The sequence below is a fragment of the Equus asinus genome, chromosome 21, assembly GCF_041296235.1.
Source record: "Equus asinus isolate D_3611 breed Donkey chromosome 21, EquAss-T2T_v2, whole genome shotgun sequence".
Taxonomy (NCBI): domain Eukaryota; kingdom Metazoa; phylum Chordata; class Mammalia; order Perissodactyla; family Equidae; genus Equus; species Equus asinus.
In genome coordinates this window covers 76,205,028-76,220,621 of record NC_091810.1, presented here as the reverse complement: position 1 = coordinate 76,220,621, position 15,594 = coordinate 76,205,028, and the positions used below count along the sequence as shown (strand labels likewise).

Here is a 15,594-nt window from a genome sequence, read left to right as displayed (position 1 = left end):
CTATGTACCAGAAATAATTATCCCTCAAAGGTTTTACAGGCATTTTTTCCCCTAATTTAGGATTATTTCAGCAACAGCTAGATCCTTTTCTGTAATATCTTACATTTGCATCCTCTTCCAGTGGGCAGATGAATTCCTCATATTAGAATATTACGTGTTGAACTAGTTATCAAATGTGGCTAAATGTTCTATTTCTTGTGAAGTTGGCTTAAAAAATTTCAGATATGACTAGATTTATAAAGTAGTTGATATGCTTTTGATGTGTCCTTTTGAGCAACGTATACAAAGGATCTTAGAGAGTAATATGCCATAATTTAAATGTAATTTGTATATCTTTTTAAAACAAGTGGTAGAATAATTACTTTTAAGTTTCAAGAAATACTTAAAATTGAAAAAAACAGCGTGGTTTGCTTTAAGAATCTTACTCTATTATTTAGTAAAATGTTGTATGTTAAATTTTAGAAAAAAACTGGTTTTGACAGAAAGGCATTTGTAGAGGAAAAAAGGATTGAGATTTGGGGTTCAACTTATTTTAAATTGATGCTACCTTTTCCCCCTGTGTAATACAGCCCAAGGCCTTAAAATATTACTAAATTATAACAAAATTAAAATATTTTTGATGAAAGAATTCATTTTAGTCCATAAAAATTTTAAGAGCTTTATAAAACTAGGCACTAAAGAAGCTTTAACAAATGCAGTGCTCTAGAAGAAAATGAAGGATAAAAAGAAAACCGTCCTCAAATACTTACAGATTCTTTTTTGCCCATAGTTTTGCTGTGTGAGCGGGAACGGGAGATGTTGCTAAAAAAGGAATCCTTTTTAGTAGCAGATGAAGGTGGGGAGCCAGTGAATTCTCTTCCTCCAGGCAAACTCTCAATGCTTGGAGATGAACTGATGTTTTTAGAACTTTGTCCTGTAAGGAAAATTAAGTATCAATAACAAAACACCGGACTCTTTCACTAAGCTACTGAATTTACCGCTTTTGATAAATGATCAATTATGATACTTTGTTCACACTGTCATCATAATGACACAATGGAATATTAAAATGCGTGCATTTTTATGTATCAGAATAGCTGCCAATTTTTTAAAACGACGAAGTGCTGCTCTAGTTTTCTACATGTAACTTATACTACACTATACCAAGTGTTGCATACATATAAAAAAACTAAAAAAATCCAATTTTTAGAAATCATAGGTTAAATGACTGGATTTTCCCTTATCTTAACTAATGGAATCGTCCTTAATAATAGAAACCAGAAACTATTATAGTGTACATTATATTGTTAATATCAAAAAAAAAAATCTAAATCCTTCACTAATGTTTCAAAAGAGTCTCTTTCCTTCTCATTAATTGCAGAACAGACATAAGACTACCCTTGGCCTATGGTAGAAGCATCCAGAAAAGGGACAAGGCACAAGTTCACAGAGCCAGCCCTGAAGGTCTAGTGGTTAAGATTCAGTGCTCTCATCACTGTAGCCCAGGTTTCTTTCCTAGTCAAGGAACCACACCACCCATCTGTCACTTGTCAAACTGTGGTGGCTGCATGTTGCTGTGATGCAGAAAGCTATGCCATTGGGATTTCAAATGCCAGTGGGGTCACCTATGGTGGAAAAGTTTCAGCAGAGCTTCCAGACTAAGACAGACTAGGAAGAAGGACCTAGCCATCCACTTCCAAAAAAATTGGCCACGAAAACCCTGCAAATCGCAGTGGATAAAGCGCCAGTTGTGAGGACGGTGCAAAAAAGACTGGGCAGGGTTCCACTCTGCTATACACAGGATGGCTAGGAGTCGGAATTAACTTGATGGCCCTAAGACAACTGGGTCACGGGCCTCTTTCTAGACCTGTCCCCACATTAGAGGAGGAGATCTCATCTGTGATTCCCCAGCAGTGCCTTTTTCCCTGAGAGGTCTGGAGCCACAAAGCTCCCTCCGACAGAAGCAAGGGCTCTAGTGAGGCCTGTGGAGAGGGTGGTGTGGTGTAGAAGGCGGGTATAGAGAACTGGCTGCAGCCAGACCCATGCAGGTCTCACTTACACAATGGGGATACTCCCATGAGATTGTTATGGGCATTTAAGGACCTAGCAAAATACCTTGTGTGTGTATGCATTCATTCAACCATTAGTAAGCGCCAGACACTTATGGGTACAGGGAGACAGTGGAAACTAAAACCATCAAAAATCCCATCCTTTGAGGAGTATACTTTCTAGTGAAGGAAGACAGATAAATACACTAGTAAAATATATATGATTTTAGATGGTAGCAAGTGCCATGGAGAAAAATCAAGCAGTAAAGGGGGATGCGAGTCTCAGTCGAATTTTAAATAGGATGGTCGGGGAAGGTGTCACTAAGAATTGAGGTGCACTGACATTTGAGCAAAAACCTGAAGATGACATACCAGCTTTGCAGATAATATGAAGAAACAGCAGTGCAAAGGCCCCAAAGCAGGAACTTGTTTGTCTGAGGAACACCAAGGTGGCCAGTGTGGCTACAGCTAAGAATGAGGGGAGGGGTAGGAGAGGAGGTGTGAGAGCAGGCAGGGAGGCAGGGCTTTCCGGACAATTTTGATTACTTTTACTCTGAGAAGGGAAGCCACTGGAAGCCACTAGAGGATTTGAGCAGAGGAATGACATGATTAGACTTGATTTTAAAAGGATCACCCTGGTTGCTGTGTTGAGAATAGAATTAGGGGTGAGACAGGGCAAAAACAAAAGCAGGGAAATCACTTTTTCCCACTGCAAAGCTCCAAGCAAGCAGAATGATCATAGCTCGGTGGCGAGAAGTGCTCAGATTCTGGACAAAAAAGGCTAGGTTTACTGAAGAATCCAATAGGGGTATGAGAGAAAGAGAGGAGTCAGGTTTAACTCCAAACATTCCAAAATAAGACAGTGGTGATAGTTGTGCATCTCTGTGAATACAGTGAAACCCACTGAATTACATACATTAAAAAGGTGAGTTTTATAGTATATGAATTAGATCTCAATAAAGTGATTCTTTTTATAAAGTTAGCTTCACATTTAACTCCCACCTGTGACTGTAGCAAAGGGCCTACCCATTTCCGCTCATCACGGGGCTGCTCTAATAGGAAATTCTGGCTGCAGTTTCCTGGGGAGCATGCAGAGACCTCTGAGAGGTCTGCATAATGGTCTGACAACATCCTCCCCTCCCAAGTCCTGCTTCTGCCTCTTTTCCTTTCACAGATGTTATTCCCCAATAAACCTTTTGTACTTCCAACTCCAGCTCAGGGTCTGCTTGCTAGAGAATCCAACCTGCAATGGATGATACTGGAGCTGAGCCTTGAAGGCAGTAGAGGTGCCTCTGAGGCTGGGAAAGGAGAGGGAAGAACAGGTCCCAAGACCTAGAAACATCTGGTCTTGACCATCACAGTTCCACCTGGACCTTCATACCTTCTTTTCTCTACCACCATGTGTCTCCCACCCTCCTCCAGGGCTTAACTTCCCTGGGCAACTTTTTCATGGCAATGATCTCAGGTACATGGTCCTAGAATGCTGGAGCTGAAAAAGACCTCAGGAACCACCTATTAATTTATTTTCCCTTTTTAAAATTACACCACTACTATGTAAATGCATTTTCACTGTCAACTGGTTAGATGTGAAAACTGCCTTTATAAAAAAAATAACAGCTTTATGAGGATACAATTCATATACCATAAAATTCACCTTTTAGGGGCTGGCTTGGTGGCGCAGTGGTTAAGTGCGCATGTTCCGCTTCGGCGGCCTGGGGTGGGCCAGTTCGGATCCGAGGTGTGGACATGGCACCACTTGGCAAGCCATGCTGTGGTAGGCATCCCACATAAAGTAGAGGAAGATGGGCATGGATGTTAGCTAAGGGCCAGTCTTCCTCAGAAAAAAGAGGAGGATCGGCAGAAGTTAGCTCAGGGCTAATCTTCCTCGAAGGAAAAAAAGGGGCTGGCCCGGTGGTGCAGTGGTTAAGTGTGCACGTTCCACTTCAGCAGCCCAGGGTTCGCTGGTTCAGATCCTGGGTGTGGACATGGCACCGCTTGGGAAGCCATGCTGTAGTAGGCGTCCCACATAAAGTAGAGGAAGATGGGCATAGATGTTAGCGCAGGGCCAGTCTTCCTCAGCGAAAAGAGGAGGATTGGCAGCAGATATTAGCTCAGGGCTAATCTCCCTCAAAAAAAAAAAAAAAAAGAAATTCACCCTTTAAAAGTGTATAATTCAGTGGTTTTTAATATATTCACAAAGATTTACAGCCATCACCATCTACTTTTAGAACATCTTTGTCACCCAAAGAAAGAGAAACTTGTGCCCAGTAGCAGTTCTCCCAATACTCCCTGCCCTATCGCCCCTGGCAAACTACTAATCTACTTCTGTCTCTGTGGATTTGCCTGGATGGTATATAAATGGAGTGATACAATATGTGGTCTTTTGTGACTGGCTTCTTTCAGTTGGCACAGTGTTTTCCAGGTTCATTCCTGCTATAGCATGTATCAGTACTTTGTTCCTTTTTATTGCCGATAGTATTCTGTTGTATGGATATAACACATTTTGTTTATCCACTCATCAGTTGATAGACATTTAGCTTGTATCCATTTCTTGGATATTATGAAAAATGCTGCTATGAACACTCAAGTATAAATTTTTGTGAGGACATCTTTTCATTTCTCTTGGGTCTTGAGTAAAACGGCTGTGTTTAACATCTAGAGAAACTGCCAAACTGCTTTTGAAATGGTTACACCATTTTACATTTCCCTCAGCATTGTCTGAAGGTACCAATTTCTCCACAACATTGTCAATGCTTATTACTGGCTATCTTTTAATTTTAGCGTTCCTAGTGTGTGTGAAGTGGTATCTCATTATGATTTTTATTTGAATTTTCCCATTTGCAAATGACTAATGATGGTGAGCATCTTTTCATGTGCATGTCTACATTTGTATAGTTTCTATGGAGAAGTGTGTACTCAAATCTCTTGCCCATTTTTAACACTGGGTTATTTGTTGTTTTATTGTTGAGCTGTAAGAATTCTTCAGGGTACAAGGTCCTTTTTAGAGATTTGTGCTGTTGGTGTCATATCTAAGAAGCCAGTGCTTAATCCAAGGTCACAAAGATTTACTCTTACGTTTGCTTTTAAGAGTGTTATAGTTTTAGCTTTTGCATTTAAGTCTATGGTCCATTTTGAGTTAATTTTTGTATATAGTTTGAGGAAGTTCAACTTCTTTCTTTTGCATTTGGATATCCAGTTTTCTCAGTGCTAACTGTAGAAAAGGCTATTCTTTCCACATTGAATGGTTTTGGCACCCTTGTTGAAAATCAACATACCATAAATATAAGGGTTCATTTCTATGCTCTCAACTCTATTCCATTTACGTATGCCCATGTTTATGCCAGTATTATACTGTTTTGATTATTGTAGCTAAATAGTAAGTTTTGAAATTGAGGACTGTGGATTCTCCAATTTTGTACTTTTCAACAATTGTTTTGGCTATTGGGGGTGCTTTATATTTCCATATGAATTTTAGGATCAGTTTGTCAATTTCTCCCAAAAAGACACCAGGGATTTTGATAGCGATTATGATGAATTAGTAGATCAACCTGGGGAGTATTACCATCTTAACAATTTAAGATATAAGCAAAATACACTTATACTGCCTTACATTTACTCTGTAGTTATCTTTATCAGTGCTCTTTCCCTTTGTGTGGATTTGCATTAATGTCTAGTGTCTTTTCATTTCAGCCTGAAGGACTCCTTTTACTATGTCTTGTAGGGCAGATTTGCTAGCAGTGAATTCTTGTTTTGTTTATCTGTGACTGCCTTAATTTCTTCTTCCTTTTTGAAGGATAGTTTTACTAGATATACAATTATTGGTTGACAGTCTTTTTTTTTAAATCACTTTGAATAAATCATCCTACTGCCTTCTGTTCTCCATGGTTTTTAATGAGAAGTCAGCTCTTTAATCTTACTGAGGTTTCCCTGTACATTCCATAGGTTGTTCTTCTCTTACTGCTTTCAAGATTCTCCCTTTGTTGTTGGTTTTTAACAGTTTGGCTGTGATGGGGTCTAGGTGTGGGTCTCTTTGACTTTATGCTGCTTGGAGTTAACTGAGCTTCTTGGATATTTAGATTAATGTTTTTCTTGAAACTGTGGAATATTTCAGCCAGCATTTCTTCAAATATTCTTCCTTTCTCTTTTCTCCTTTTGGGACTCCCATTACCTGTATGTTGGTATACTTGATGGTATTCTGCAAGTCTTTGAGACTGCTCATTTTTCTTCACTCTTTAGTCTTTCTGTTTTTCAGACTGGATAATCTCAACTGACATAGCTTCAAGTTCTGATTTTCTTCTGTCAGCTCAAATCTGCTGTTGATCCTCTGCAGTGAATTTTATTTTAGTTATTGCACTTTTCAACTCTAGAACATCTATTTCATTTTTTTAAAAAAAATTTCAATCTCTTTAGTGACATTCTCTATTTGGTGAGACACTAGTCTCATACATTCCTTTAGTTCTTTAGACACAGTTTACTTTGGCTTTTTGAAGATATTTATAACAGCTCATGTAAAAGTCTTTTTCTACCAAGTCCAGTGTGTCAGCTTCCTCAGAGGCAGTTTGTATTTACTGATTTCCTCCCTGTCTATGGGCCACACTTTCCTGTTTCTTTGTATAGCTTAGAGTTTTTACTGAAAATTGGGCATTTAAATAAAATAATGTGGCAGCTCTGGAAATCAGATCCCATCCATCCCCCAAGTTTGTTTTTCTTGCTGGAATTTTTTTTTTTAGTGACTTTCCTAAATGAATTTTGCACAGTCTATATTCTTTGTTGTGTATGGCCACTGAAGTCTCTGCTTGGTTAGCTTAGTGGTCAGCTAAGAGACAGAGATATCCTTTCCTTAAATGCCTCGAACCAGTAAGTCTCTAAGCCTTTGCTGGGGCTCTGGGTGTGTTGGGGCATACTTTCAATGCTCCAGCAGGCAGTTCACAATTCGGCTTTAGCCTTCAATCCTGCCTATGCAATGCCTCAAGTTCATCCAGAATTGAGAGATTATGCCCTTTTCAAGTCTTTCCTGGGCATATGCATGATCCTGCTTGGGTGCTGCCTTCTAGAATCCCAGGAATATACTGGAGCTTTTCAAACCCCTCTATGGACATCTCATTTCTCAGATCTTCCTTTTAAGCTTTTTGTTAGCCTCTGATTTTCCTGTTAAGCTTTTGGTTAGCTACCTGTTTGCTTCATTTCCACCTTGGATAGCTGTGATGTTAAATAACTGCCACTGATTATTTCCGATGGATGCCCCATGGATAGGGTTTCTCCCTTAGTAAGCTCTGCACAGGGCAAATAAAGACAAGCTTTATGAATGAGGCTTCTCCAGGGAGCTGCTGGACAGGTCAAATAGTGACAATTTACTGGGGATGGGAATTTTAGGGTGCTTCAAATTCATTCTTTCTCCTCCAGTGGTTGTCAGGCTGCTGGTTATCAAAGGTTATGGCAAAGCTGGGGAGAGACAGCAGGAATAGGGCAAGTTAAAATGCCACAAAGCATGCTGTTCCTACTGAGATTCAACCATTTTCTTCTCAAATAGATGCCTCTCAAATTGTTGCAATCCTCGGATTAATTTCTAGAGTTCCGAAAAAGTTGATTTTTGACATTTCTGCTACTGTTCGTATTGCTTTTACAGAGAGACAAGTTTTCAGAGGTCCTTACACTATCATCCCAAAAGTCCTTCCCTGTGACTTGCTTTCTGGATTTAACTTAGTCTAGGAAATTTGTCTTTGTCATGTATAAAAATCCACCCTACTCTTTTTAATGGCTGTGAAGAAAAAAAATTTGTAGCACTCCTGAATAACATTTAGGATTTTTCCAAGTTTTTGCCTTTACAAACAAAGTGACAATTAACAGTCCAGTGAGGTATATCTTTAGGTACAAATAGTTGGCTACTTCTATAAGGTAAATTTATATAAATGGAACTGCTATGTCTAAATGTATGTGCTTTTTTTTGGTGAGAAAGATTGGCCCTGAGCTCACATCTGTTGCCAGTCTTCCTCTATTTTGTATGTGGGATGCTGCCATAGCATGGCTTGATGAGTGGTGTGTAGGTCTGGGCCTGGGGCCCAAACCTGTGAACCCCAGGCCGCCAAAGTGGAGTGTGAGAACTTAACCACTATGGCACTGGGCCGGCCCCTGTACGTGCATTTTAAATTTAGATAAATGATTCTGAATTGCTTTCTCCTAGGATTTTAACATACATATGTGTGTATATGCATATTTATATATATGTATAAATGTAACATCATATATCTTTATTCATCTGTGTATTTGGTTAATCTGATGAAGGGAGAACTTCATGGTGTTAGCTTGACGTTTCCTGACAACTAGTGAGGCTGAATATCTTTTAATATATTTATATAGGCCATCTGAAGGTCCTATGTGCATTGTCTCTGCTCATTTTATTTTTAAAAGCTGATTTAGGGGACTTTCTCCTAAATTCTGGAACTTAGCCCTTTGTATATACGTGTGTGCACCTACATTTTCCTTTATGGCTTTTGTTTTGTTTTTAGAGTCCTCCTTTGGAAGGTGTTTCTTACTCTAAGATGATACAGTGGGAAACAATTTAAGTATTTATTATAAATCTAGGTTTTTCTTTTTCCTTTTATGAATATTTTCTCATTGCTCCTTGGAACTCTACTCCTCACGTAGCTTTTATTGCCTTGGGGTGGTAAAAGATATAGCTAAAACAAAAGGAATGTTTGCTCAGCTTTGAGTTTCAAATTACTTTTAAAAGTCCACAGAAAAAAAGATAAATCTAAGAAGCCAAAGCATTTTGATTCTCAAAAACATGGCTTTTTTTACAAAATGAAATGAAAAACTTCCATCGTTTTCTAAGCTTATACAACTGAATTTATCTGTCCCTTCAAATTTGGATCACCTACCTATAAAATTCTCTGGTGCTAGTGACTTTATAAAGGCATTACAATGATGACTTTTCAGATTTTTTCTCTATTCATTCTTCTATTAAGGTTTTCTACTTCTTCTTGGTCAATTTTGATAATTCGTATCTTACCCCCAAAAGCTCAAAAGAGAAGACACAAAAATGCCTTTGCCCTTAATCTCCAGAGTCTGTGAATATGTTACTTTACACAGCAAAAGAGACTTCACAGGTGTGACTAAGGTTAAGAACCTTGAAATGAGAAGAATATCCTGGGTTATCAAGGTGGGCGAAAGCAGACACGTGAGTCCTTAAAGTGGAATAGGAAGGCAGAAGCATGAGCCAGAGACGTGGCTAAAGAAGAAAAAGGGGACAGCTGAAGCATGAGAGGGACTTGACCTGAGTGGCTGGCTTTAAGACAGAGGAAGAGGGCCAAGAGCCAATATGGCATCCTCTAGAAGCTGGGAATGGCCCTCAGCTGACAGCCATCAAGAAATGGGAACCTTGGTCCTAAAGTCAAAAGGAATTGAATTCTGCCAACAGCAGAAATGATTCTTCCCTAGAGCCTCCTAACACCTTGGTTTTAGCTTGGTGAGACCTATATCAGACTTCTGACATACAGGACAGTTAAATAGATGGGAAATTCTCTTTATTATTCCTTTGCTTATTATACCCTACTTGTAATCTTTAGACTTTCAATATTTGACATTATAGTTCAAATTCTGAGTTAATCTAAAATTCTAAGTACAATCATTTAAATTTTATTATACTCTTTGAAAAAGTTGGAATTTTGTGGACTATTACAACTTTTTCCCATTTCCTTCCAAAATGAAAAAATAGTTGTGAGCAGTTTTATATATATCAAATCTTATGAAACTTTAGTTGCCTTGAATACTTCTGAAATAAGGTAGGGGGTACCTATGATATCTATCTCTCAGACATTTACAATATATAAGTAAAGTTCTATCAAGCCTGTTGGGAAAATTTTCCATTTAAAAAAAATTACATTATCAAAGAAAAACTCTTAAGCTATCCCCATTTGTATAAGTCGTTTCCATGTAGAAATTATAATAAAACTAAGTAAGCTTTTCTTTGGTTTTAGATTTTATCTGTCCTATAGCTGTGTACTACTTTTTTCCCCCAACTTCCCTTATATACATACTTTCCTAGTCTGTCTACCTAAAGAAGAAGAAATCAGAAAATTAGAATACACTACAGCAATGAAATATTTGCAAAATGTTAGTCCACACACATGTATGTACCTTTACACATATTATATCACTTAATCCTAATGACACTATGAGGTGGTTACAGCTGAGAAAATCGAGGCTTGGAGGGTTTAATCAACTTGCCTAAGGACATAGAGTTATATATATATAGCTGGCAATATCATAAGATCCGTCCAAACTTAAAGACTATGCCAACACATATTATCACATTTATGTATCACAGGGGTGACTCCAAGCAGCTCTTAATTCAAAATGGCAAAAAAGAAACCAAAAAACCAAATAAACCAGATTTGGGGAATAGGCTCATCTACCCAATTTTTCGGCCAGTTGTATTCAATTACAGTGTCCCTACTTGGGTTACAAAAGGCCAGATTCACCAAGAGCAGGGACTGTGGTCATTACCAGCTTCACCTGTTGGGAAAAGCGAGCATAGTGGGTGGCATGTTGCGGGACTACAATAAAGGTCTGCGATGTTCCCTTTAGAATATTGGAAGAGGACTGCATACACCGGCACTGCTCAATAGAAACATAATGTGAGCCATATATATAATTTTTAAGTTTCTAGTATTCAAATTTAAAAAGTAAGGTGAAATTGATTTTAATAATCTATTTTATTTAACCCATTATACCCAAACTATTATTGTTCCAACTTGTAATCAAAATAAAAAAATTATCGAGATATTTGACATTCATTTTTTCACGCTAAATCTTCAAAATCCATGACACATTTCATACTGGCAGCATACATTTCAAGTGCTCAATGGCCACATGTGGCTAGGGGATATCACATTGGATAGTGCAGGTATAAAGCAATGAACAGTCTAATTTTCCAAATGTTTTTCACAACATTCAGGTTGTTACATTTAAGTAACTATTTTAAAATAAGGTGATGATGCATCTAGGAGAAATCTTTAGACTCTCTGCTTTAATAAATATGCTTATCAATTATGTACTGTGTGAGAGTAAGGATGCAATCCAGAAAGAATCTGAAGGCAGTTTGTTCCCATGAGGAACAACATCCACAGGTTTTTCTGTACCTATTATTCTGCTTAGCAACCACCTTTTCAGAGATAACACTAAGGTAAGTTTTTATCAGAATTTATCTCTGAATTATCAAATTCCAAATGAGTGGTAGTATTAATAAAGTACCTGGCCTATATTTCACACAAGAACCCTGTATAAAATATATTTCCTCTCAATTACAGAAATTAGTTTCCTAACGTTTTTGTGCCCTTTGGGAACGTAAACATTTAGACCCTAAGGAAATGAAGTCACCAGAACATGTTCTCCAAAGGGATGATGGGAGTATCTCCTCCGCAGATCTGTAAGAAAAGCCTAGACACCAGGAGTAATCTTGCCTTGAGAAGAGGAAAGGACTATCAGGCTTTCCTGCCCTTTTCATGCCCAGTACACACAGAACGTGACAACACTGGTATGCGACCCCGGGCAAATGCACGGGACATTCCGTCACCTGGGCCTCTCCTGGACAGCTGCAGAGCTGAGGAGTCAGTATTCTCAACAAGCCTGTAGCCAATAAGCTGCAGTTGGTTGTGAAGCTCTATAAATCTTTTCAAGTTTTTAACTGATAAGAACAACATTAATCATTTCCTTTATTGCACTAAAATTTAAAGCCTATTCTTAGAGGCACATTCTTGAATATATTGCTGTGATGCCCTGCCCAGATTACCCTTTCAGGCCCAAGACACTCATTCCCCCAGCTGCTAGGAGTGTTGGCTGCTGAGGGCTCTCAAGAGATCCTCTCTGGAAACAGCCCTCAGCTGAAGAGAGCTGAAGAGAGGTCATGCCCTTCCCGGGGGACCAGCTCCAATCCAGTGACCAGTTTGGGCTGACAGAGGATAAAGGCTGGTCCCTTCCCTCATGGTGGACAACTCTGGAGGGCCATCCCAGCCCCAGAGGTTCCAGCAGCAACTGCGAGGTAGTTCAATTCCTCCCTCAGCTCAGTGCTGCTGCTTTCACTCCCCAGGTGCTGATCTTGAGGGCACTCCCTCAAAGCTTCCTACCTATAAATCTTTCACAGTTTATTTCTCAGAAATCCTGACCCAAGACAACTATTTAAAATTATTTTATACTGTAAGGCATTCTTAAATATACTAACTATAGGGCCATTCTTAAGCCGCCTCAGCCATGCACACAGTCTTTCATTCACAACCAAACAGTGGGGAACGAGCCCTATATAGACTGGTCTCGTGAAATGCCTATGAGACTCTGTCCAGCCCCGAGGACAGGGGATGACCACACCAGGAGCTCTTAAGAAGCTCCTAAAATAGCAGTAGAAGGGAAATACAGACTTGTACACACACTAAGCTACCTGCAATCCCAGGTGAGAACAGCAAACACAGAATATAAAGGACAGTACTCAAAGCAAAGAGGGAGTATCCATTCTGTCTCAGGCATTTAGAGGTGTGGGCTCAATCATAAAACCTGTGTGTGTGGGTGGCTCAGGGAGGCCCATTTTGGGTAGAGAACATAGTATTCACCAAGGCAGTTCGACTACTAGGAACATCTAGCTCAATCAGAGCTTGACCAAATCCCTTGGAGCTTCTTGCCCTCCATGTGTAATTGAAAATGACACCAATATCAGTGTAAAATGAAATTAAGTCTAACAGCGTGTTTGCTTCTTTTTCACTTGATGATTATTTCAATGGTTTTCTAGGGGGAGGAGGGAATCAAACAAATTCTTTCTAAAAGTTGCTGGTACCCTCAATGTGAACTCATTTTCCCTCTTGGTCATCCAGCCCTGGGAGGAGGGAGAAAAGAGGGAGGGTGAGGCTCTACAAATAGGGCCAGCTAGATCAAGAAGAGCCCCATGTTCTCATTCTAAGGGGTCTGTCCTTTATCTTGTCAGTAGTGACAAATAAAAATGGCAAGTAATAGGATATATTGGAATATATGAGGAAGCCATTTGGTGTAAACCTAATTCGGCCTGACCTTGTCTTTCCAAAAGAGCCTGACCGAGGCCATTGAGCATGCATTGTATATCTGCTTTAGAGATTCCCTATGGCAAGAGCAAAAGGCCCTTGAGATAAAGGTGCAACTTCCCTCCCCCTCCCAAGGTTGGGTTTCCTTAAGGATTAAGTATCTTTCCTTAGGCTAGAAACTGCTGCGCCCAGCTGTGACCACCCAGCTTGAGACAATAGACTTCCCTCCTGTTACGACCACCAAGATAGCAGACCCACTACCTGCTGTGTCCATCAAGTGCTGTGCCGACAGGGCAATCTTGTGACTATTGTGGGAGGGACATTTCAATCATATGTGAAACACCCTCTTTGAGGGTATATAACCACCCTGTGTACCCCCACTTCTTTGGAGGGCTCTGCTCCTTTGTGGAAAGACTCTCCCGGGTTATAATCCTAAAATTTAAGCTCAGAATAAACTCACCCAAATTTTCATTTATAGATTGGTTATGGATTATTTTAGTCGACAGTAGGCAACGGGAGTTACTACAGATTTTAAACAGAAAAGTAGCATGAGGATTACAGGAGCTTGGTTGAATGTGGCATCTCCTGCACCAGCCCACACAAGAGATTATAAGGGCTTAAACTGAGGCTGTGGTGGTAGACTTGAGATGTTTATGAGGCAGAACCCCTCAAATCAATACCTGCTGGGAGAGACACACCTAGACTTGAATCTGGGCTCAGCTGATATCTAGTTTTGGGTCCTTGAACAAGTCATTGACCCTCCATAAGCCACAGTTTTCAGCTACAAGTGAGGCATCTACTTCACACATGCTGTGTGTCCTAAGTGAGTGTGAAGGGCTCAGTGGGGTGCCCAGCATATGCTAAGTACTCAGTAGACATAAATCATTACTAGCACAGTGGGGACTTCCAAATCTAGAGTAGGGAGTTTAATATGCAGGACCCTGGGTTACAGATTTGCCAGTCCTCTCCTGTGGGGATTATGCTTACACTGGCTGCACTTTCAAGGGACCTCTCACAGACTTCAGCTTACAGGCTCTAAGCAGAGGACTACCACATATGCCGTACTTAAAACTGCCTCGTGGAGCAGCTGAAATCCAGGCCACGTTCTACTTGTTAAGATGTATGCCCTGGTGCGAGCTGCATCTGTACAGAAGGGATACTTGTTCTAAAGTGCACAAAAGTGCTATCCGGACTAGATATGGCCATGTGTAGGGTATATTAAGTGTTTCCTTCATTCTCTTTCCCTCTCTGAAACATTCAATAAAAGCTTTGTGTCCCATGTGCTACATCTCGTTGGAGGTTATTTCTCAAGAGCCCAAGTTGACTGAATTAGCTTCACAGGTATCAGTGAGGAGCCCTGACTACAGGATGGCTGGGAGGGAGACAAGGAGGAAGGGAAAAAATATTTATTAAGCTCCTACTATGTCCCATGGATAATATTTTCATTACTTTTCTCTCATTAAACTCAATGGGAAATAAGACCAGAGGCTGGGTTGGGGTATATTCCTAAATAAACAGGCAGAACCCCCATCAACCTGAGACCAGCTGAAGGAGGTGGACACAGGACACCCAAAGGCAAGGTGTTCAGGGGCTGGGAAGTCTGGGGGTTGTTGTTGATGGGAGGTGCATAGCTCAGAAGAGCAGAAAGGGAAAAGCCAGGGAAGCCCAATGCTGTGGCCACAGAAAGGGACCACCTTGGCTTTATACAGTGACCCAGGACAAGAGGCATCTGGCCTTATCTGGTAACATTTTGTTACCTCACAGACTTGAGTGACAGACAGCAAGAGGGCTGATGTTTACTTATTCAAGACACACATCCTGGTGCCAAAGGAGAGTGAATGGGAGCAGGCTGCACCTAAGGCCCTGGAATAGACCGGTTCTAGCCTGACCACAGAGGTCGAGCACTGCTGGATCCAGTGCTTGCATGCAGACATGTGGTTTCAGAATATCAGAAGTATGCTACGGAAAAAGACAGAAGGGTTGAGTTGGTTCCTTCATAATTTGATTCTGAAAACCAAAAAGGTATTTGAGGAAAATGCATATTGGCGCTGCCATCATCACCAGCACCTGAGCGGGTAGCACCCTTGAGCCATTCTATGGGACAGGTGTTGAGGTAACTTCCTACAACCACCCTTGAAGCAGCTCTTCTTTTTCTTTCTTTACAGATAAGAGGTTAAGTAATCTCCCTCGGTCATCCAACAAGGCAGCGATGGAGGCAGGATTCAAACCCAGCATCAACTCTGGAACCTACGCTGGCAAAGCTGCACCACCCTGTTCCCTAACAAGGGCTGTGCCAGGTGGGCTGGACTAACTGAACCAAAATTAGATTAAAGAAAAATGGAATGAGGTCTTTTTAATGTAAAGGGCAAATTCTGACCTTGCTCTCAGTCCCGAAGCAGCTCATTTATTCAATGTCTTTTGGAATAAGTCTTTCACAGAATTGCATTTTCTAGCTAACTGAAGCTTCCCAAAATTCATTTTACATATTATATATTTCTCCGCCCTCTTAAGTGATTATACAGAAA

The 15,594-nt window shown here is 40.2% G+C and overlaps 1 protein-coding gene across 2 annotated transcripts in view; it reads right to left on the bottom strand.

Annotated features, from left to right (window-relative positions):
• TBC1D5 (TBC1 domain family member 5) overlaps positions 1-15,594 on the bottom strand; it is a 564,348-nt gene that overhangs the window by 55,168 nt on the left and 493,586 nt on the right. For both annotated transcript variants that reach the window (XM_014842157.3, XM_014842161.3), the window contains one exon: positions 750-913. In XM_014842157.3, the coding sequence (XP_014697643.2) occupies positions 750-913 (164 nt within the window). The remainder of the gene's footprint in view (positions 1-749; positions 914-15,594) is intronic.